Source organism: Myxocyprinus asiaticus, chromosome 16 (assembly GCF_019703515.2).
Source record: "Myxocyprinus asiaticus isolate MX2 ecotype Aquarium Trade chromosome 16, UBuf_Myxa_2, whole genome shotgun sequence".
Lineage (NCBI taxonomy): Eukaryota > Metazoa > Chordata > Actinopteri > Cypriniformes > Catostomidae > Myxocyprinus > Myxocyprinus asiaticus.
Genome location: NC_059359.1, coordinates 42,985,528 through 43,009,254, shown reverse-complemented (window position 1 = coordinate 43,009,254; position 23,727 = coordinate 42,985,528). Strand labels below are relative to the sequence as shown.

Below are 23,727 nucleotides of genomic sequence, written 5' to 3'. Positions count from 1 at the left end.
TTTTAGATAAACAAACAAGTTTTCGCTTGAACGCCTCAGTGTAACAAGGAGGCTGCGTGAACTGTTGCTCTCATGCCCTATCATGAACGCACACAGTAGATCAATGGTCAGTGAACATTTTCACTAAATAATACATTAGATTTCAGTTTGTTTCTCACCAAATCTAATCATATGTTTCATAACAATCATGAGTCTCATGGAATAATTTATTAAGACTTCTAAATTATACTTTTGTGTTCTTTTGTAGCTTGAAGAGGTAGTCTGTTTGTATGACATCACTGAGCTCAACATTTTTCACAATTTCTCCTTGTGTTAAGAAAAAGAAAGTCATATAGGGTTATAACAACACAGGGATGAGTAAACATAACGTAAACACGTGAATTTTCTTTTTTGGGTGAACTATCCCTTTAAACTAGATTGCAGGTGGTTAGTGAATAAAGCCACAAATGTTTTGAAAACGTTTTCATTTTCCTACTGTCGTTGTTTTCCAAAGTATGGGGTAATGGAGTGCATTTTCGAAAACGCTGCGTTTTCAGTGGAGTAAAAAGTTATTGTAGTGTGGATGAGAGGCGTAAGCGTAGAGAAATGAATGTTTTAAAATGAAAACGTATTAGTTTGGACATGGCCTAAAGGCGCGGCCACGTTTACCTTTGCACAGCGAAATTCAATGGGAATCTGCTTGATTGTGAATTTTGCACGATGGACTTCAGGTGGCGAAGAATTTCCCCTCACGGATTTCGCATGGAGTTAGTGAACTTTGACAGCTTCGCCTCTTTGACCAATAAAAAGTTGCTTGGTTTGGCAGTGACCTCTGTGTGGGTGGTGCTATGTACACAGCTACACTGAATATTCACAGTAGACAAGGATATCATTTTAGCGGTGAGTTTCTTTTAAACATCACTCTCCCAGAGTATAAAGTGCAGCATTAAAAAGAGGCTGCTTGACCATTCGTTTTTTGTTGGTTTCACACGTGTTCAACGTCCGCCCAAGCTTCTTTGCATGTGAAATGTTGCCGTGCAAAGGTAAAAATGTGACCTCACCTTAAGAAGCAGGTTTTTGTGCTGAAATACCACACGCAAAAGTGGTGCAACTGTTTAGTGAATTCGGTTCGCCCATTATCCAAAGAAATAAACACTGATAAACTGCAACATGTTCTGGATGTATTGTGTAATCAGTAAAAAAAAAAACTGGTTATGTTTGCTAGTAAAGGACTCAAAGCACATGTTTGCTCAACTCACTTGTTTCGGGTAGGAGAGTCCACATCTCCCAGAACACCCTGGAGTGTCTGCATGGAGAGTTTGATGTGGAGCCTGGAAACGGAGGAGACCGCTGTGAATACCTGAAAGAGAGGGGCATTGAGACATACCTGGTGGTGGTGTCAAAGGGACCTGTTGGCAAGAACGGCATCAATGGAGTAGTGAGTGTCACTTCCTGTTGCTGCTGCTGTCATTTTTATCTCTTTTTCTTTCTCTGTTTCTTACTCTGTCCTCAATGTTTCTTTCCAGAAGCTGTCAGTGACGTCATCTAATGGGAATTCTCCTCTACTGATCAACACTACAGAGTGTAATGGGACTGTCCACACTGCATGTACCACACCGGAGGAGCCAGAGGAGCTGGATACACGGGTACTGACTTTTCTATCTTTTCTCAGACCAGTGGGATCTGTTTTTTGTGTTTATAAACCACTTAATTAAAAACTCATTAAAATTAATCATTAATTTACATTAAAACTTTGTTGAGAAAGGTACTGAGCATTAACACTGTTTAGTCTCAACAGAAATCTGATTAAATAAACAACACAACATATTAATTAAGGAGCAATTCCGACCTAGACTAGGCGTTTTCATAGAAAGTGCAATGCAACAAAACAAATCGCAAAAACTGTTCAGGCCTGATGCAGTCTGATGTAAAAAAAAAAAAAGTGATATACCTGAACAAAAGTACTGTGAGTAATAGAAATAATGGTACTGCTTTAATAAATATGTTTCTAGCTAGGTGTAGATGAAATTACTATGACGTTACACCGCAGGCAACTATGTGTCCGGGTTATTCAGACCAGCAGCTTTCAATGGTGGATATGAGTATCTCTACAGTTTTAATAATCTGTTAAGCATTACTTAATCTAATAATGTTTGTTAATGCTATTCTAATGGGATATCTATGGTTTATAGTTTATACGTTCTGTGGGTGACAGGGCTTTCTCTTCTTATGCTCCTAAACTGTGGAACTCACTTCCAGCTGATATAAGAGAAGCACAGACTTTAGGCATTTCTAAATCTTTTCTTAAAACATATTTCATCAGGATAGCTTATTCATATTAGATCACCTTTAGATCATATTTGGGGCATTTTCAGCTTAATTTGAACAATGCACCCATTAACAGCAGTTCTTTTCTGGAGTGCCAAATGAACCTGGAATTGCTGCAGGCGAGCGTTTGTTTGTAAAAAATTAGCTTCAACTATTGTTGAGTTTAAGTCAGAAGTTTACATACACCTTAGCCAAATACATTTAAACTCAGTTTTTAACAATTCCTGATATTTAATTGAAGAAAACATTCCCTGTCTTAGGTCAGTTAGAATCACTACTCTATTTTATGAATGTGAAATGTCAGGATAATAGTAGAGAATGATTTATTTCAGCTTTTATTTCTTTCATCACATTCCCAGTGGGTCAGAAGTTTACATACACTTTGTTAGTATTTGGTAGCATTGCCTTTAAATTGTTTAACTTGGGTCAAACATTTTGGGTAGCCTTCCACAAGCTTCTCACAATAAGTTGCTGGAACTTCATTCCTCCAGACAGAACTGGTGTAACTGAGACAGGTTTGTAGGCCTCCTTGCTCGCACACACTTTTTCAGTTCTGCCCACAAATTGAGGTCAGGGCTTTGTGATGCCACTCCAATACCTTGACTTTGTTGTCCTCAAGCCATTTTCCCACAACTTTGGAGGTATGCTTGGGGTCATTGTCCATTTGGAAGACCCATTTGCGACCAAGCTTTAAATTCCTGGCTGATGTCTTGAGAGGTTGCTTCAATATATCCACATAATTTTCCTTCCTCATGATACCATCTATTTTGTGAAGTGCACCAGTCCCTCCTGCAGCAAAGCACCCCCACAACATGATGCTGCCAACCCACATGCTTCAAGGTTGGAATGGAGTTCTTCGGCTTGCAAGCCTCACTCGTTTTCCTCAAAATATAACGATGGTCATTATGGCCAAACAGTTTAATTTTTGTTTCATTAGATCCGAGAACATTTCTCCAAAAAGTAAGATCTTTGTCTCCATGTGCACTTGCAAACTGTAATTTGGCTTTTTTATGGTGGTTTTGGAGCAGTGACATCTTCCTTGCTGAGCAGCCTTTCAGGTTATGTCGATATAGGACTCGTTTTACTGTGGATATATATACTTGTCTACCTGTTTCCTCCAGCATCTTCACAAGGTTCTTTGCTGTTGTTCTGGGATTGATTTGCACTTTTCACACCAAACTACATTCATCTCTAGGAGACAGAATGCATCTCCTTCCTGAGCGGTATAATGGCTGCGTGGTCCCATAGTGTTTATACTTGCGTACTGCTGTTTGTACAGATGAACGTGGTACCTTCAGGCACTTGTAAATTCCTCCCAAGGATGAACCAGACTTGTGGAGGTCCACAATTTTTTTTCTGAGGTCTTGGCTGATTTCTTTTGATTTTCCCATGATGTCAAGCAAAAAGGCACTGAGTTTGAAGTTAGGCCTTAAAATACATCCACAGGTACACCTCCAATTCAGTACACCTCCTATCATAAGCTAATTGGCTAATTGTCTAAAGGCTTGACATAATTTTCTGGAATTTCCCAAACTGCTTAAAGGCACAGTTAACTTAGTGTATGTAAACTTCTGACCCACTGGAATTGTGATATAATCAATTAAAAGTGAAACAATCTTTCTATAAACAATTGTTGGAAAAAGTACTTGTGTCATGCACAAAGTAGATGTCCTAAATGACTTGCCAAAACTCATGGCATCCCAGATGTGTATATCTTTCTTTCCTATGCTGAACACTAGCGAAGGTGTTTAGAAGAGTATCCCAGCTCAGAAGGTTCTTACAATGCAAGTCAACAGGGTCCAAAACTTTGAAGCTCAAAAGAGCACATGAAGGCATCATAAAAGTAATCCATATGACTCCAGTGGTTAAATCCATACCTTCAGAAGCGATATGATATCGTGTGGTTGAGAAACAGATTAATATTTCAGTCATTTTTTAATATATATTCTCCTCCCTGCCCAGTAGGTGGCGATATGCATGAAGAATGTGAATCGCCAAAAACAAAAGAACTCTCTTCTCACCCACACCAATCATATTGCTTCTGAAGATATGGATTAAACCACTGGAGTCGTATGCATATGCTGCCTTTATGTGCTTATTGAACTTTATAGTTTTGGACCCAGTTGACTTGCATTGTAAGGACCAATAGAGCTGAAATATTCTTCTAAAATTCTTCATTGGTGTTCAGTAGAAGAAAGAAAGTCATAAACATCTGGGATGGCAAGAGGGTGAATAAATGATGAGAATTTTCATTTTTGGGAAAACTATTCCTTTAAAGCCAACGTGAAACGCCATTCACAACACATTTTACTTCCATGATCTGATGCATTTCTGTAATCTGACATATTTCCGGCTGAAACAGGATATTCAACAAGAATAATTGTAAAGCATGTTGCTAAGCTAACACCATCGTACTAAAGATAAAAAAAATAATAAAACACAGCACACACAAGTATGAGGTAAATACATTTCTAAGTGCATTGAATATATAACTGAGGAATCAGAACCAGAATTATCTCTAATGAAATGCCGCCTCAGATTTTGGCCAAAATGGTATCTTGGTAGGCAGCATAATTATGCTGTCTGGTAAAGACAGCATGCTAATGTGTGTGTGTGTGTTTGGTGTTAGGTGGTGAACCCCTCATTTCCGAACCCTCGCCGTCGGCTGCGTCTGCGTGATCTGGCTGAAAGAGTGATTGACGCTCAGGAGAATGAACAGGAGCTCAACAAACTCCTCAACGAAGCTTTGCTGGAGAGAGAGACCGTACAAGCGTGAGTACTCGGAGTGTGTGTTTGTGTTAGATATTAGGCTGAAAATCCAAGCTGCTTTTTTCCATAAAGTTAAAGGTGTATTTCATTGTATGGATTTCTACTGCCAACCTCCAAAAAGCATCATGAAGATATCATTAAAGTAGTCTATCTTGTGTGCTATATTCAACTAAAAATATTCAGTTCAGTTGTTTCTATAGCGCTTTTTACAAAACATATTGTTCCAAAGCAGTTTAGTGCTTTACAAACCTCACAGTGAGGAAACCAAAGGCAACAGTGGCAAGGACAAACTCCTTAAGATGTTAAAAGCCTTCCCCTCTGTTGTAGTGCTCAAATATCATTTGTGCTTCTATTCAGTTGGGAAGTGGCGCCTCAAGATTTGTCGTACCAGATTTTATTTTATTTTTTTTCCCAATTTGGAATGCCCAATTCCCAATGTGCTTTTAAGACCTTGTGGTCGCGTAATGATTTGTCTCAGTCCGGGTGGCGGAGGACGAATCCCAGTTGCCTCCGCGTCTGAGACCGTCAACCCACGCATCTTATCATGTGGCTTGTTGAGCGCGTTGCCACGGAGACATAGCACGTGTGGAGGCTTCACGCCATCCACCGTGGCAACCGCGCTCAGCTCACTGCGCGCCCCACCAAGAACGCCCCACATTATAGCGACCACGAGGAGGTTACCCCATGTGACTCTACCCTCCCTAGCAACCGGGCCAATTTGGTTGCTTAGGAGTCCTGGCTGGAGTCACTCAGCACGCCCTGGGATTTGAACTAGCAAGCTAGCGAACTCCAGGGATGGGAGCCAGCGTATTTTACCACTGAGCTACCCAGGCCCCTTGTTGCACCAGATTTGATGTCATTGACGCCAGACCGCATTGGTTCATGCTAGGGTTGGGCGATATTACTATATAGATTGTGCCGACAATATATAGTGCATTCAGTATATCGTGTATATCACGATAAGTAAATGTCCATGTGCGCGGCGTGCATGGATCTATCACGTCACGTGAGACTGAGAGAATTGAAAAAACATGGTGAGGGATTTTCTGACATTGAAAATTTCTGGCATTCATCTTACGTTCGGCTCTTCATAAGTGCTAAATATGTCTCTCATTTTCGCTCTCGCATCTGTGTTTTACGTCTCTGGAGAGATGAGAGCGCAGAGTGGGATCACATTACTCAATCCGGCTTCTCTCCATATCACGGCGCAGACCACAAAACGTACGTGACCCATTTAATTCTATTGAGTTTTTAAGTTAAAGTGCTATGGAGGAAGTCAAACATCTTAAACGACTAAATAGCCCTACATTCTAACCACCACTGATGAGTAACACAGCTACAACACCGTGTCATGTACCAAAATAAAGGGGTTTTAAACTACACATCATCACCCTTACTAAAATTCTGTTCAATTCTGTTTGATATTAGCAACAACAAAACACTCATGTTTAGCTTCAGATATTCATACACTCTCTATAAGATGACTTAAATAATTAAAAGATATTTATAATATATTTCTATTATATTTTCTTTGTTGCATCGCTTTAAGAAGATGTTGAGTTTCTTGAGGAAAGTTTATAATAATAATAATAATAATGGTCAACATATCAGACTGAAATGTGGCATAATGTGAAATTTAGCATTATGTCAAGTTCCAAATATATATATAACAGATTTGTATTTGTACATACGTATATACTGTATGTATGTATATATATATATATATATATATATATATATATACACACACACACACACATATATATGTATTTGACTAATTGTGTATTTCTATATATACTTATTTTCAATTAGCTTTTTATGTTTATTCTATTTTTTTATTATTATCTCTGTCTTGTTGTTGTATTGTTTTTGAACTGGAAGCTTCTGTCACCAAGACATATTCCTTGTATGTGTAAGCATACTTGATAATAAAGCTCATTCTGATTCTGATTTATAATGTATTTAATTCACTGACTGGATTATCCAAAAATAGGCATTAAAATATGTTTATTTATTTCTAAACTAATTTTTATTGATTTTCCAGATCATTTTTTTTTTTTTTACTATATTGTGATATATATCGTTATCATGCTATAAAATTATTCATAACTTGACATATCGACCACCCTTAGTTTATGCTTGTCACATTACTGATTGTGTGCAGCGAAAATGCGACCACAAATGAGATTTGCGTGCTCCAGTGTTGAGAAAGATTTTCAGTGAATATCAGCTTAAATTTCGGTCTGTTCCTCAAACAAAGTTATCATCTGGCTTCAGGAGACATGGAATAGAACACACAAACCGTATGGTCTACTTCTATGATACTTTAATGGTGCTTTTTTCATCCTCATTGAAGCTTAACGAACATGCTCATTATGAACGGTAGGTACGTGAAGAATCGTTAAAACTTTTGCTTTTGTGTTCCACTGAAGAAAGACATGTCATGAGGTTTGGAAATACATGAGGGTAATTAAAATACAATAAAAGGAAAATATGCATATGTGTGTGTTTCCATGTGCACTACAGGCTCAAAGGGAAGTACACTAATCGTCTGTCTCTGCGCTTCACGGATCCGGAGCTGGAGACGCGGTTCTCTGTTGAGAAGGAGAAGCAGAGTGGAGCGGCGTTTAGCTGCTCATGTGTGGTGCTGCTCTTCACTGCCGTCATGGAGGCACTCATTGACCCCTGGTTAGTTAACTATTAACTACACAAACACACCTGATCACATCTGAGCCGTTTAATTCAGGATCCAAAGGTCAATCAGAGTCTGTTTGCAGTTATTATAGCATCTGTTTGGAGATCTTATGATCCTGTTGCAATATAGCGATTACTTTCGTGATGAAGTTAATGTTTACAAATAAACGCTAGGTAGCAGCACTTGCGAGTTCTTTTGGCATACCAGCCCAAAAATTGCTGTTAGTGTTACACGTCCGAGAAAATTACACAGGCCTATTGAACCAAGTTAAAACTTGTTTTGCCGATAGTTTGGAAAGAACCTATATACTGTATAATTCTTCACTGTAAACCATAGATATCCCTTTATAATACCTTTTTTTAACACAAACTAACATTATTAGAGTATATAATGCTTAATTGAAATCTGCAGAAAAGTAAAAAGTGTGGTTGCCTATGGTGACATCATGGTAATTTTATCCAAAAATGAAAATTCTGTCATCATTTATTCACCCTCATTTCGTTCTAAACCTGTCTGACTTCCTTTTCATCTGCTGTCTGTCTGTGTGTCTGTTTTAGGTTGGTAGCAAACTATGTGACTCTGGCAGTGGGGGAAGTCTTGCTTCTCATTCTCACTATCTGTTCACTGGCAGCCATTTTCCCACGAGTGAGTGATTGATCTAACACCTTTCTTAACCAATCACACAGAACATGTGTCCACTGGGTAGGACATTTGTTCATTTCATACTGTATGTGATAAATCCAGTGTTAGGGAATTTACTTTGAAACTTTAGCTTCCCGAGCTAATTTTAATTAGATAAACTACAGTCAAGCTACCCTTTAAAAAATGAGTTGGTTACACCACAAGCTGCTTATAAAAAGTAGCTAACTAACAATTTCGGGGAAGTGGGGAGGCAATATCTATCTAATAATTCATATTTATCTTTTCAAATATACAACAATATGAGCAGTATTTATCTGGCACAAAAAAATAAAAGGATCTCAATTAGAGTGACAGCATTAATCCTTTAAGCTCAAGGTATGAAAAAACAATCATCAAAATATTAACGACTGCAGTCTTGATCAACACAAAATAGGTATTGTTTGAAAGCGTAGAAGCTTTACTTTCCAATGCACGTAGGCATTATGACCAAAACTGAACAAGTGCTATGAAATTTGCAGATGAATCAGAAGTGTTCCGTTTTGATAATTTATTTAAAACAAATTGCACTGTACATATTATTGCAATCAGTAAAAACATCAAACTCATCAAATAGCCATGTGTTATATGTTGTTGGAAAGCTCTCAAAGAGTTTGTTTTACTCACAGACAAAAATACAGTGAGTTATAACTAAGGATATGTCTTTATGACAATCATGTTGGTGTTGCTTATATGCCACGTTTTCGCTTATTACTTCAAGAAAAAGAAACGGAACATAAAATATAACATACTACTACTTAGAGGAGGTGATTATCTTTCAAAGAGCCCACATACAAGGTAATCGGATGTATAGATCATTAGATAATCCACACGAAGCACAATGTTGCATATGACCACCAGGAGATGGCGCCAAGTAAATAACACAAGCTCAATGATGCAGACTCAGAGTCAAAAGGCACTCCTTCTGTGAAATCTCATTACTAAAATCATTTCTCCATGCTACACATACCTTTAGTCATTGTTGTGTTTGCATGTGTAATTAGTTCTTATGTACAATTATGTTTTATTTGTTTGGAGAGGCTTTTGGACACTTGGAAACATTTTTGGACACTATGATACATTTTTTTGTAATGCTATAACTTTTGATTGCTTTGTCGTATCAACACAACATCAGATACAGTTGACATGATTGGGAACAAATCAATAGCCGTTTTTCTGATCCACCTTATTTATAGAGATATATAATGTCAAATAAGAAACATACGAAAAAAGTAAAGTTTTGGCCCAATTTTTTTGTGCTTTTTCAGCAGAGTCTTAGAATGTATCATTTAAAAAATGGAAGAGATTTCTTTACAATGATGCCAAACATTTGACCCTACTTGTTTTTTGTTTTTTTTTGTGTTTTTTGTTTTGTTTTTTGGTTCAAGTTATAAGCCTTTCATTTTGGGTATGCCACTGAAACAGAAAATCTTTTAAAACACCTTCAGAGCTTAAAGCGGTAATCATCATTTGAACAGATCTATTTACTCTGGCTGTCAATCGATAATTTTTTTAATTAAATTAATTACATATCATGGCGAAAATTTAATCGAAATAAATGTAATTAATTGCATATATAAATATTTGCCTTGAAAGCCCCACAGATAACACTAATTCAATATATAATGTTTAAATAGTTTAGTTAGCATTTCAATTCTTATAAATAAATATTATAAATATAATTCAGATAATTAACATGCTTTAAATTACTGTGGCAGACAAGTAAAGCATTGATAAGACAATACAAAAAGTGGCTTTGTATATGTATAAGGCAATATATTGTTTATTTGCATATTATTGAATGTAAGACAATCACTGGTCTACAGTTCACAGCAATCCATTTTGCAACTGAATTTGTAAATCAGTCCGAGATTTATTATAAGTGCATGTCTAAGGATGCGTCAGTGTACACCTGCGTCAGATGGATGCTTTTAGAGCATCTTACTTAGGTTGCGTCATGTCATAAACATACCATTTTTAGGAAAACTTAGAAAAACACGTCTTGAGATTCCTGCATTCGAAATTGCGCTCTGTCCAGCTGTGTTTGAACGCAAGAATGTGTCCTCATCTTGTGCTGTCACTAGTGTCAAGCTAGCATTAGTGTGGTTTGTTGTCAGTACAGCTGCACGTTGCCTATACAGCTGGAGTTACTGCCTACAATGGTAGGAATATTCCTATTTACGGCCCTGGGACATGATTAATTGCACTCATTTTTTTAATGCATTATTTTTCTATATAAATAAATGCACTGAATTAACGTGTCAAATCAATAGCCCTACTATTTACACTGTATATACTATTCAAAGTAGAAACCACCGTAATTTATATTACTGAGTCGAAAACATAGTGATGAACAGCAGCATTTAACTAAATAGTAAACTACTGAAAAAGGTTAAGTTAGTTGCGTCACTACTCTGATTTAGTTACTCTCCAACACTGGATGCATCTTAGGCTGTTTTCATTTGAAAACTCAGTATTCACTTTGCTAACAATCAGTTTTCGGTGGAGGACAGCACAGTTCTAGTGTGGATAAGAGGTATCAATGTAGCGAATGTAGCGTTTTCGTTTTATTACCATAGACGTGGCCTTTCTGTTTTGTGGCATGCTGTATGTCATTGCAATGATTTCACTTGCGTAAAGGTTTCTTTTAACATTGCACAATAATGCTTTCCGTTGGAAGCTGGGCTGGGTTCATGACCCATGCTGAAATCTGATTAAAGTTTCCAGATCAATACATAGTCAATTTCTTATGTAATATTAATGTAACCAGCCACATGGATGAAATCTTTCCTAAGGCTCATACTCTCCCAGTCATTGTTCGAATATGCACCAGCACTTTTGATTTAACCTCATTAGTGAGGTCATCACATTCCCCATTGATTAATAAAGTTATGTACTAGTATTGATTCACACACACACACACACACACACACACACACGGATTTAAAGAGCACATGGATAATGAGATTTTGATTTCACCATCCACCGGGCACCAGACAAAAGCCATATCACTTCGTACAATTTAGTAGGAGAATATATTGATTTTGAGGCATCATATTACATTAAGAATCATGTTTTTGGCAGCAATGTGAATAAAATCAATTGTTTCCACAAACACCACATACAAAATCATATTGTTGTCTCTTTTTATCATTGATATGATAGGATGTTAAATTATGAATTTTATATGTGACCATCTTGTTTCCAAAGGTATTTCCAAAGAAATTGGTGTCGTTCTCCACGTGGATTGATCACACACGCTGGGCCCGCAACACTTGGGCCATGGCGGCCATTTTCATCGTCACAATGGCTGACATAGTAGATATGGTAAGAAGCCATTGAATGCAATTTTTATTAACTAATACTGTAAACCTTCCAGAACACCAAATTAGCTCACAATTCTCAAAATTTAACTTACATGTACCCATCATCAAAGCACACATTATGTGTCTTGAGCATCATTGTCGGAAGTACTTTGTGCAGTAATAATAATAATACTAATACATTCGAGCAACAGTGACCGCCCTCTTTTTCAGCGGCCTTGGTACTGGAAGTTGTTTTCTCATTCATTTTCTCCACGGGAATTTTAAAAAAATCTTAAAGAAAGAGTTCTAAACCATGAACCAAACCAACCAGCTCCGAGATGAATCATAACATTATAAACAACAAGTATTTGATTATGGGAAAAAACAAAGGTCTGTGTACGTAAAGTCTTCTATGAGGGAATGAAGTACAATCCCATGATAAATTGTGAATAAAAATGACTGCACAATTTAAAATCGTGTTATATAGTGACTGATTTTGAAGTATAAAAATGATCCATTTGAAGTTAATTGGAAACATTTCAGATATCTACAAATACAAAAAAATATTTTAAGAATGTAGGTACTGTAGATCGACTCGATTACATAATCCGCAATGCTTCATGGGAGTGGGCGGTCTCTGCTGAGCTCTTTTAGTGTGATTTTATTTCAGTAGGAACAGCAACATCTCTGATTGGTGGATATCGTTAAAGGATTGTGGGTAGTGTAGTTCAGTTAAATATAATATCATATTTTAAAATTAAAGTTGAAATTACACTGACTGTTGCTTCTACAGAAGCATATATCACCACTTAAAAGAGCTCATGGTATGTCTTGGTAATTAATGTCTTGACAAGTTTATATTTTAAAAATGGTTGTGCTCTAGTACTTGCAGCTGTGTCATTGATGATCTACTTTTGTAGCTAAGCTGTCAGCCACCTCATCTTTCTACAAATGATGCAACTGCGGTCCCCCCAACCACACTAGGAACCCGGGGCTGTCTGGAGAACCCTAAATACTACAGCTACATTGCAGTACTTGCGCTAATAGCCACCACCATGCTGGTGCAGGTCAGCCACATGGTCAAACTCACGCTCATGCTACTCATCACAGTAGCTACAGGCGTGGTCAACATCTACAGCTGGAGGGACATTTTCGACACGTACGATCTATCTCGCTTTAAGGAATACAGGTATGTCAAGCACTTATCAGAGTGTAAAGCCCATATTAGGAACCTCTACATACATTTGTATTGTTAGTGGTGTTTGCTAAGGCAAGCATCACCATTACTACCAGTGCTACGGACATGAATGACGTCTCAAATGGTGTGGCTAGTTGAGGATGATACAGGGGGCAAAAAAATCCCATAAATGTACAACTGATGGAATATCATGGGAAATCATAATTACAATTGTCAGGCCTACTCTAACATTGTGATGGTGACTTTTGCAGAAGCAAACAGTGTTCACATTTAATGTTATTTTGAGTTAAACATCATTTAGTTGTTTAGGTTTTTTTTGGCATTGATCATTAGTTTGGTTTTTTGGGGAAAAGTCTCTTTAAATTCCTTTGTTTTACAGGGTTTATCTTGTGCCATCCAAATACACAATGAGTGTTATGATTTTCATTATGATGGTCAGCTTCTACTACTTCTCCAGACATGTAAGATCAACTTCTCTCTCTTGCTCAAGCCATGTTGACACTAATACTTTTTCAGTTGAAAAACGAAACTGGACATTTTTATTTTTTTTTTTAAATTCCAAAGTATGCAGAATGTTTTCGAAAGTCTCCATGTTCTGTGGAGGAAAACAGCATTCCAGCGTGGATGAGAGGTGTAAACGTAGTGAAATCAATGTGTTTTCAGTCGAAAACATATTTGTGTGGACGTGGTCTCTCTCTCTCTCTCAGTGTTCTCTTAAAGAGATTCTATCATCTCTTAGGCCACATCCACACTAATACATTTTCATTTGAAAACGCATTTATTTTGCTACTTTCACGCCTCTTATCCACACTGGAATGACACTGAAATCGTTTTGAAAATGCTCTCCATAACCGTAGACTTTGGAGAAAGATGACGTTAGGAAACTGAAAACGTGGATGTGGCATCTGGAGCACAAAAGCTGAATTTTTGTAGAAAAGTGCTGGTCGCTCTTTTCCATGTAATGAAAGTTGATAGGGACTGGGGATGTCAAGCTCCATGTCCAGTCCATGATAAAAAAAAGTACTATAAAAGTATCATAAAAGTAGTCCATATCACTCATGTGCAATATTCCAAGATTTCTGAAGTCATACGACTTTGTGTGATGAACGTACAGAAATTGCAATCGTTATTCACTGAAAATGTTGCCCTTTGCTGTAGCTCTCAAATCAAATATCACAGCATTGATTTTTAGGACTTTTGGTCACGAGGCATGTCAGAAAATGGTTTGCACTTTTTGTTGTCCATTTCAGAGCTTCTGCAGAGGCAATGTTTTTAACGAATATCGACAAAGTTTCGGTATGTTTGCACACTTTTGCACTATTCTACGTCATTTTGAAGTGTAACATAGGTGTTAGTCAAACTTACTGAGTGCACCTTTAACACTGAAAATGCAACAAAAAGAAGTGTACTGTGCACTTCTTCAATCGTCAAAATGGATTGTGTGGAATGTTGGACACTTCATTCACTCAGCGCTTAGAGTTACCTGGCTGCGATGCTGGTCTGACAAAACAGTTGTAAATAATGGAGAATTTAGCAACTAGCAAAACTTCAGTGAAGACAGCACCTTAAAAAATGTAAGTTAAATGCTTTACCATCACCCCACACTGTGTGTATACAGTATGTACAGTACGTTGTTTGAGATACAAGTGTTGAACTGAGGTTGGCTAACACGCTAAAGCTAGCAGCAACACATCACATGCATTTGAAACATCACTTTCGTCAGCCGTTAAACAGCGAAAGCTTCTGTCTAGTAAAAAATTGTTAAGCATTCCTTTGGTATGATACTAAATTTGAAAATTCATACACTACAGGGCTGAGTGCATAGTGTATATTGTAAGTGTATAGTGCATCCATTTGTATGGATTACTTTTATGGTGCTTTTTTGGTCATTTTGGAGCTTGACAGACCCATGTGGAAAAGAGCAGCCAGGATATTCCTCAGATATTTCCCCCAAATACCTTTTGTGTTCCACAGAAGAAAAAAGACAAAGAGGTTTGGAAAAACATGAGGGGTGAGTAAATGATGATAGATTTTTTTATTTTTGGGTAAACTATTATTTTAAAGTGTGCAATCACATTTGGCTCTGTTCATTTCACTGAGGTGGAGAAGCTGGCTCGCACACTGTTCCTGTGGAAGATTGAAGTGCACGAGCAGAAGGAGAAGGTGTATGAGATGAGACGTTGGAACGAGGCTCTGGTCACTAATATGCTTCCAGAGCATGTTGCCAGACACTTTCTGGGCTCCAAGAAGAGGGATGAGGTGAGAAAATCCCCCGTCAGACTCGACATCCAAATGTATCTGTGTTTTACAGAGACAAATGCTGCCAAACTCAATAACTGTTCTGGAATCATTTGCCATGTGCACAACCCAGGAGCTCTACAGCCAATCCTATGATGAGATTGGAGTTATGTTCGCCTCCATCCCAAACTTCTCTGACTTCTACACAGAGGAAAGCATCAACAATGGCGGGATCGAGTGTCTGAGATTCCTCAATGAAATCATTTCCGACTTTGATAGTGTAAGAGATTTTTTTTTTTTTTTTAAGAGTTTAAAGGAATGTTTCGCCCAAACAATTAAAATTCTGTCATCAATCACTCACCCTTAGGCAACACACAGACAATAAATTGACAGCTGGGCGGAGAAGAGTGCAGAGGTCTCAAGACTAAAGTTTCAAACTACATTTAACTTCCCACAGCGTAACAAAAACACGGCGATTATGGCTAGAGATGCTGAAAACCAATGAAACGTGAAGGCAAGCACAGTGAGACACACCAATAGCGTTTGTCTGATGCAAGTGTACAGACAGAACCAGGGCCGTTTCTGAGCATATGGGAGCTCTAAGCGAAATCCTAGTTGGAAAAAAACAACCTTGCTGTGCGGGGCCCCCTGGTGGCTCGGGGGCCCCCTGGTGGCTCGGGGGCCCTAAGCAGGCACTTATACTGCTTATAGCTAGAAACGGCCCTGGACGAAACGCAAGAATGCATCCACCTCGGATAGATTGATTAAATCGATTGCAAAATGGATCGCTGTTAACTGTAGGCCAGTGGTAGTCTTATGTTCAATGATATGAACATACAACAAAAAATATTTTGATTTCTAAAGACACTTTTTGTATTGTCTAATCAATGCTTTACTCGTCTGCCACAATAATGTAAAGTCTTTGAATTATTTGATAATGCTGTATTGTTATAATTGAATATTATCATGGAATACTATATATTATATTTATAATTAAGCCCATTTTGATTATTATATATTGAAATATCTTTATTTGGGGGCTCTTTTTAGCAAATATTGATACCTGTGATTAATTGCGAGTAATGTGATTAATTAATAGGCACATCATTTTATTAATTAGATTTAAAACAAATTAATCGATTGACAGCCCTAAGATACATGTGTGTGAACTTAATGTCCAACAATAGAGAGTTCTTCAAAAGTGGTCAAGGGTTCATATTAGTCAAAAAAAAAAATTTATAAATTAAAAAGACTTTAATAACACATGTCTAATACAAAGTTTTTTTTACTTTTTGTATTAGCCATGTGATAATAAATGCTTTTTAATGGGTTATTTGGCTTTTTTTGGACATATGTGTGTGTGTATTTGTTATATATGTATATCAAATATATGTGGGTCAATAATGGATCTATTAATTATTGAAAAATACATTAAAAATGCAATTCACACAAAACAATGACTTGAATCCACCTCTTTTGTGAGGAGCAGGTTTTCCATTTCTGAGTTCAAAGTAATTTAGATATTTTTTCTGGGGGGTTAAGTTGTGTAATATTCTGGAGACAGTAAAAAAAAAAAAATAATTTAACCCTTATGTACTGTTCTGATATTTTTGTCTGATTTGTCCTGTATTTTTATGTATACAAATTCTATGCTTCATCGGAGCGCTATAAAAATGTGTGACTTTTCCTCTTTTTACCATCTAAAACACACAACAAAATCCTGAATTGATTCCATAATAAAAAAACAAAGTCACTCTGTGTTCCTGGACCAATTTTTCCGACCATAGAAATGAATGGGGAAATGAGTGGGTGAGCTATAAAACAGAGACAAAATGCAGAACACACTCATAAATAAATTGATGAGATTATAACACTGCCATAGTACAGAACACAGATTAATGAATGATATGATTGAATATTTTTTGCAAAATAAATGGTAGCTAACAAAATACTCATTCTAAGTCTTCTCTCCGTGACACATGGTCAGATTTGAATTTTACATTGAGAACAGCATTATTGCAACAACTGAATATTCAAAGCAAGTGGTTTAAAAAAACAGCTAAACTTTGACAAAAAAATCGTATTTTATAATGTCTGAATATACATCCTAATGCATAACTTGTGATAATATCTAGGAATTAAGTTAGAACACTGAGTTACAGAAACCAGGCAACAATAAGTGGAACACTGAGGCCACCTATAGGCTATACTTGACATTGCTATGAAATTGTCAGATTTTTGTCCTGTTTTTTTGCAGCAGATGCTCCTAATGCATAACATATAGCAGCCTTTTTCATAAAACAATCACCTAGCTTTTTACTGAAGTGAATGTAACAAATAAAGTAGCTTATTTTACATGAAAATGTAATAGTGTAATTTGAGATATTTGAGGTCTAAATCCATGAAGTCCTCCAAAATGCAAAAAAAGTTGTCATTATAAATATGAAAAAAGTTAGCTAAGAGGTGTGACACAAAATGTGTCACAAATGTTGTCGTAAGATGTATAAAAAAAGAGTGTTACACGAAGAGTGGTAGCCCAATATGAGCAGGAGCTGAAATTCTTGAAGAAGAAAAAAACAAGTACTTTGGAATAAATTTGTATTATTATTAAGTATTATTAATATTTAAAAAACTTTTGTTCACCAGATCAAAGTCAGGTGGTGTAACCAACATGCAGGTAGCCGTTCTGTTGTCAAAACAGAAAACAGAGAAGGACCCCTTCAGACCCTCATGAATGTATGAAATAAAAAAATTTAAAAAATCTTGATTTTGACATTTTTATGATAAGGCACATTTTGTTCAGGTCAAATGGAGTAAGCCTCCAAAAACTTCTTGATATTTGTGACTCAAATTCATTATATTGATATTTGAAATGAATGATCAAGTTGTGTACACCCGCGTGTATTCAAGGTGCAAGTAAATATTTTAATACTTTTTACACCACTTGACATGTTTTTCAAAAATGTATAAAACCAACATGGACACATACATTACATTTCTATGAACTTGATTCATGTGTTTTAAACTAGATTTTTAATTAAAGATCACCATTCTTTACTGCATCTACTGCATTTTCATTTTTGGGTGAACAGTTCCTTTAAATGTCCGTGGAAGTTATTGCTGATGATATTGCCAATAAAATGTTTTCTTCCACCAGAAAGAGACTTAATTTCTCTTTTGTTTTCTAAAGCTTTTAGATGAGCCACAGTTTCGCTGTATAACCAAGATTAAGACCATCGGCAGTACGTACATGGCGGCATCAGGCGTCTCTTCAGACAATAACACTAACGGTTATGCCTGCATGAAGGTAAAAGGACTCTGGAATCTCAGAAGTCTGAAAACAGTATTTACCTAGTGCTGATAATAATGATGATATATTGATGTTTATGTGTATTTTTATGACCTGTCCAACAGAAAGAAGAGATTTCTGACAGGGAACGCTGGCAGCACTTGGCAGATCTGGGTGACTTTGCTCTGGCCATGAAGGTGACACTCATGAACATCAACTATCAGTCCTTCAATAACTTCATGCTCCGCATCGGTTAGTGTACTCACATCCTGCTCTGTGCAAATCGTGCAATAATTCTGCATACTGTTTTGTCATGTACAGTATGTGATCTTTTCTCCATAGGGTTGAATAAAGGAGCTGTTTTGGCTGGAGTTATTGGGGCCCGTAAACCTCATTTTGACATTTGGGGAAACACTGTGAATGTGGCCAGTCGCATGGAGTCCACAGGGGTTATGGGGAACATCCAGGTGAAGGATTTTACATTGTTTTAACAGTTGGGATACCTTCCAAAGATATAGTACCTTCCCTAAATTGAGCTGAAATAATCAGTGTTTGGGAGTCATTTACTAAAAGTAAAGATTATTTTTTCAATCGTTTGACAGTAGCAGTAATAAGACTTTTTTTTCAGTAAGTAGTGGTGTAGTGTGACAACCCTAAATATGTCCTCTTTCTTGAGTACCACTGGGATATACAAATCATTCTAGCAAATCGGATTGTGAAATGAACCAGTTCAAAAAGCTGATTCAAAAGTCGCTCTTAAGTACATTAGAGTGTGTTTCACTTCGACTGTAATCAATGCAAGTTTATATGTCCCCGTTTGATGTTGGAATCGTAATTAAGAAAAACTGTACTGATTTGATATGATTCATTTGGATAAAAACATTTACTTAAGTAACTTAAAGGAATAATTCCCCCCAAAACTCTGAAAATTCTGTCATTACTCACTCACCCTAATATCACTACAAACACAAAGGGAGAAATTGTGAAAAAAGTTGTGCACAGTGATGTCATACAATGGCAGCTTATGGTGACCACCTCTTCAAGCTTCAAAAGACCACAAAAGTATAATTTAGACATCTAATAAATTATTGTATGCAACTCATGTCTTGTTCTGAAAGAATAAGAATAGATTTGGTGAGAAACAAACCGAAATGTAATGTATTATTAAGTGAAACTCTTGACCAACAGTTGCACGCAAGCTTTAGAGCTCTTTGCACGAGAGCAGTAGTTACACAGCACGCGCGGGATGGGACGTTCAAGTGAAAACTCCTTTTGTTTTGCTTCAACAGGACCACCAGCGATATTAACAACAGACAACACAACATAGCTGCACACATACCAGAGAGCAGAACTTACAAAACAAGTCTGAAGAGTTTGTAGTCGAAAAATAGATGCATTTCTATGTCCAGCCTTATTTGTTTAAAGCTGAGTCCTGTTGTATGACATTTTTCACAATTTCTCCCTTTGTGTTAAGAAAAAGAAAGAAAGTCATATTTGGTTATAACAACACATGGGTGAGAAAACAATGACTGAATTTTCATTTTTGGGTGAACTATCCCTTTAAGTCTACTTACAGTTTTTCGCCATTTAATGAAAGTAAATAGCAACTCTGGTCTGTCAAGCTCTTAAAAAGAAAACCATAAACCCACAGTAAAAGTTGTCGATACGACGCGTACACCATATTCTTAGTCATTGGTTCTTGTGTGTCTTGTGACCGAACATCATGACGTCAAACCTGCAGCATTGCCGCTATATTTGTTTGGACGCTGCTGTTGGAAGTCGATCAATGATTTGATTTCAGTGTGAGTAACAACTTAAATTTTGGTGTGTGTTCATCACACAAAGTGATCATATGGCTTCAGCAGAATATAGTGCATGAGTCATATCAATTACTTTTCATTTGTTCTAGTTTATCAGACATGATGTTTAGGCTGTCTGAAACCAGCTTTACAAGTAGGTGCCTTCATACAAAAATGCTGTGTGTTAAGTCATTGACTGACTGGACACCAAGGCACTGCTTTTGAGTTTTGGACACAGCCACAGTTAAAAAAATTACTTCCCCAACATTAAAATACTGGAGTGTAACTATGATAGCGCTTTATAGCAGCTAATACAACTTTGCTTCCCCCAGGTGGTGGAGGACTGCTACTGCATCCTGAAGGACTACGGCTTCCGCTTTGTGAGGAGGGGACCCATATTTGTAAAGGGGAAAGGAGAGCTGCTCACCTATTTCTTAAAGGGACGGGAAAAACAAGGCTCCTTCATTAACGGCTCGTTCGTCACCCTGCCGCACCAAGTGGTGGACAGCTCTTGACCAACATACACACATAAGCACACACGCTGTCGTACATTAAACTCTTCAAAATGGCTCTCGCACACCTCACATCATACCTCTGCCGAGAACATGTGCTCCAGTAATTAGTACTTTCAATTGTGTTTTCTCTATTTATTAAAAGGAGGAAAGAAATATTGGTGGGAAACAAGATAGATTTTGGTATATATGAGAGAAATACTATTTAATATAAAGTTATGAAGTGTTCACAGCTATGAATAAATGAAAGCGGAATGATTTTAATAGGTGATTAACAGTTTTAGAGGAGGCTGTTTTTAAACTCATACCACACAGAGAATATAGAGTATATACTACGAGCTCTGCTGTATATTATACACTGCGCTGTTGAATGACATATTTTATTTCTTCTTTTAATTTAAATCCTTTATTATTTCAAGATTACCCTGAATTTCCCAGTTTTATTTGAATGTTGTTTGAAATTGAAAAGCTACTCAATGTCTGTGTAAGAAAGCATACAAGACTGCCTTTTTTGACACTTATGGAAGTGTGAGTGTGTACATGTGCATTTGTGTTTATTTCTTTTGTCACCTTAATTTATTTGTCATGTTCTATTGATTTACTGATTTATTTTACTTTGCATCCATTTATGATGGAAATACAGGGTCCAAAGGTTTGAGACCACATTGGAAATCTGGGATTTAATAAAGTTTACAGAATAAAGTAAATTACAGAAAGGTTATTATGTAAGATAAAGAAGAAATATTTATAATTCTGCACTTTTCTAGGTCACTAATCAAATTTAAAGCAAATATGTGACTTCAGCCATGTACAAAATGTCTTGAGTTTTCCACTGAAAAACACAAGATGCTCTTTGGGATGCTTGTTAACATTGTTTATGTCAGCTCGAGCGCATGCTGTAATTAAAAGAAAAGGGCATCATACCAAATAATCGAAAATCTGAAATTCATGTATATTTTTCTGTTCAGCTTTTAACTTAAATTAATTTGTGGATCATTTCATTTATTTTAAATAAAATAAGAGAAAACACCAAACAGAATCTTTTTTCTGTGGTCTCAGGTGTTTGGACTCCGCTCTACGTCATATATTCTAGTAAAAGTGTTCCTCATGTGCCAAAAAGAAACCACTATGTGCGTCAGTTTGTGGTACTCTGAGGACATAGACCAAGAGTAGGAGAGGTGTACGAGTATCACTGTGAACGTGTCTAAAGTCTAGTGGCACTACATTCATGGGCAGTATTGCAGGGACGGATGATTCTTAGTTCAGAGTATCTCCCCGAATGGTGTCTTTCCTGAAATATTTGATGAATGTGCAATAGTTTATTCTTTTATGGCACTCTGCTGTCCAGTACCCTTTTGCAAAGAGCCTTCCTTTCCCATCAAATCATATTTTTATATTATGATTGTAAAAAGGACGTTGGATCAGTGTGTCTTAAAAACTGGCCGAACAGTTCATTTATTACCAATGTCAGGGATGTTCTGTATGTGTACGCAGAAATAGCATTTGATTTTGACTTTCATATGTTGAAATGGTTTATGAAGGCATGACGTTGTGGCCGGTCTCTGGGGTTTAATTCAGGATTTTGCTAAAATGTGATATTTTTGAATTATCCTTGGATATGGAATAAAATGGCACTTTGAATGATCTGTAACCTAAGGCTTCTTCATTTTATTTGAACCACTTTATGTATTTAAATTAAATGTTATAAAATCAACCCAATTGTGTTCACATGCACCTCACCTTTAACATTTTCCATGGTAACTGGTTTCCATAGATCATTTTCAACTGCAATATTGCTACAACATTAAAACAGTATACCTGGTATTACTCTTACCTTTTCATTGACCCAAACACTTTAAAGGGATAGTTCACCCAAAAATAAAAATTCCCTCATCATTTACTTACCCTCATGCCATCCCAAGTGTGCATGACATATTTCCCTTCAGAGACAATAATGTGTATTTCAGTTTTAACAAAAAATATTCTAAAGATTTTTAGAAGAATATCTCAGCTCTGTAGGTCCATACAATGCAAGTGAATGGTGGCCAAAACTTTGAAGCTCCAAAAAGGACATAAAGGCATCTTAAAAGTAATCCATATGACTCAAGTGGTTAAATCCATGTCTTCTGAAGCGATCCAATTGGTTTTGGATAAGAACAGACCAAAATATCCACCTTTTACCTGAACGCGGAAGTGTTCCATGATTCACCTGTTTTCAATTTCTGGTCTCCAGTCTTTTCACTCGCATCGGCCTAGATTCTTAGCAGTTAATGTGATGTTTAAAGTACTGTATTTCATTTGTAAAAACTGTCAAAAAAACGTGGCTCTATAGTGCCAATACTTCACGCATTCGAGATGACTGTTTTTTGACAGTGCCTCACCTGAGTGTGTAGATGTCATGAAGTGATGGCCCGAGGTTACTTACATTGATATCAATAACTACTTTGAGATTTTATGACAGCCAACAACTGCGCAAGTTGAGCCTGAAATTTATTTTTACAAAAATAAAACTTAAATGGTTATTCTGTCTGGTTAGTTTTACATTGCATCTCGAAACCAGAAACAGAAAACGGGCAATTAGAATCATCATGGCGCCGCCCAGTGGTTGCTCAAGAAAACTGTGGATAACACCTTTCTCAGGCTCTTTCTAGAAGTTAAGCCTAATCCTGCCTTCACGCGCTATCTGTATTATCGTAAATATGAGTTTCCCCCCACAGAAGTTGCACATGAACAACCCCTCAAGTCATAATTACTACTGGGAAACTCTGAGATAATATTGATACCTGAGTTTCTGAGATGGGAGGAGTCGTAAACTTTCAACATGGCAGAGGACACTACACTATGGTTTCTGTAGTGAATGACAGGTTTTATTTATTTTTCTAAATACAGCTAATTGTTAGCGCTTACCATTTTGGGCATGTTCATCCTCAAGAAATA

At 36.9% G+C, this 23,727-nt stretch overlaps 1 protein-coding gene across 1 annotated transcript in view; it reads left to right on the top strand.

Annotated features, from left to right (window-relative positions):
* LOC127454374 (adenylate cyclase type 3-like) overlaps window positions 1-22,460 on the top strand; it is a 42,683-nt gene extending 20,223 nt beyond the window's left edge. The window contains exons 7-20 of the mRNA XM_051721536.1: window positions 1,252-1,417; window positions 1,506-1,625; window positions 4,937-5,079; window positions 7,603-7,764; window positions 8,329-8,416; window positions 11,660-11,776; window positions 12,675-12,943; window positions 13,332-13,413; window positions 15,053-15,211; window positions 15,324-15,470; window positions 18,381-18,497; window positions 18,605-18,731; window positions 18,822-18,946; window positions 20,611-22,460. Coding sequence (XP_051577496.1) covers window positions 1,252-1,417; window positions 1,506-1,625; window positions 4,937-5,079; window positions 7,603-7,764; window positions 8,329-8,416; window positions 11,660-11,776; window positions 12,675-12,943; window positions 13,332-13,413; window positions 15,053-15,211; window positions 15,324-15,470; window positions 18,381-18,497; window positions 18,605-18,731; window positions 18,822-18,946; window positions 20,611-20,793 — 2,005 coding nt within the window. The 3' untranslated portion in view covers window positions 20,794-22,460. The remainder of the gene's footprint in view (window positions 1-1,251; window positions 1,418-1,505; window positions 1,626-4,936; window positions 5,080-7,602; window positions 7,765-8,328; window positions 8,417-11,659; window positions 11,777-12,674; window positions 12,944-13,331; window positions 13,414-15,052; window positions 15,212-15,323; window positions 15,471-18,380; window positions 18,498-18,604; window positions 18,732-18,821; window positions 18,947-20,610) is intronic.
* Window positions 22,461-23,727: the final 1,267 nt, after the last annotated feature.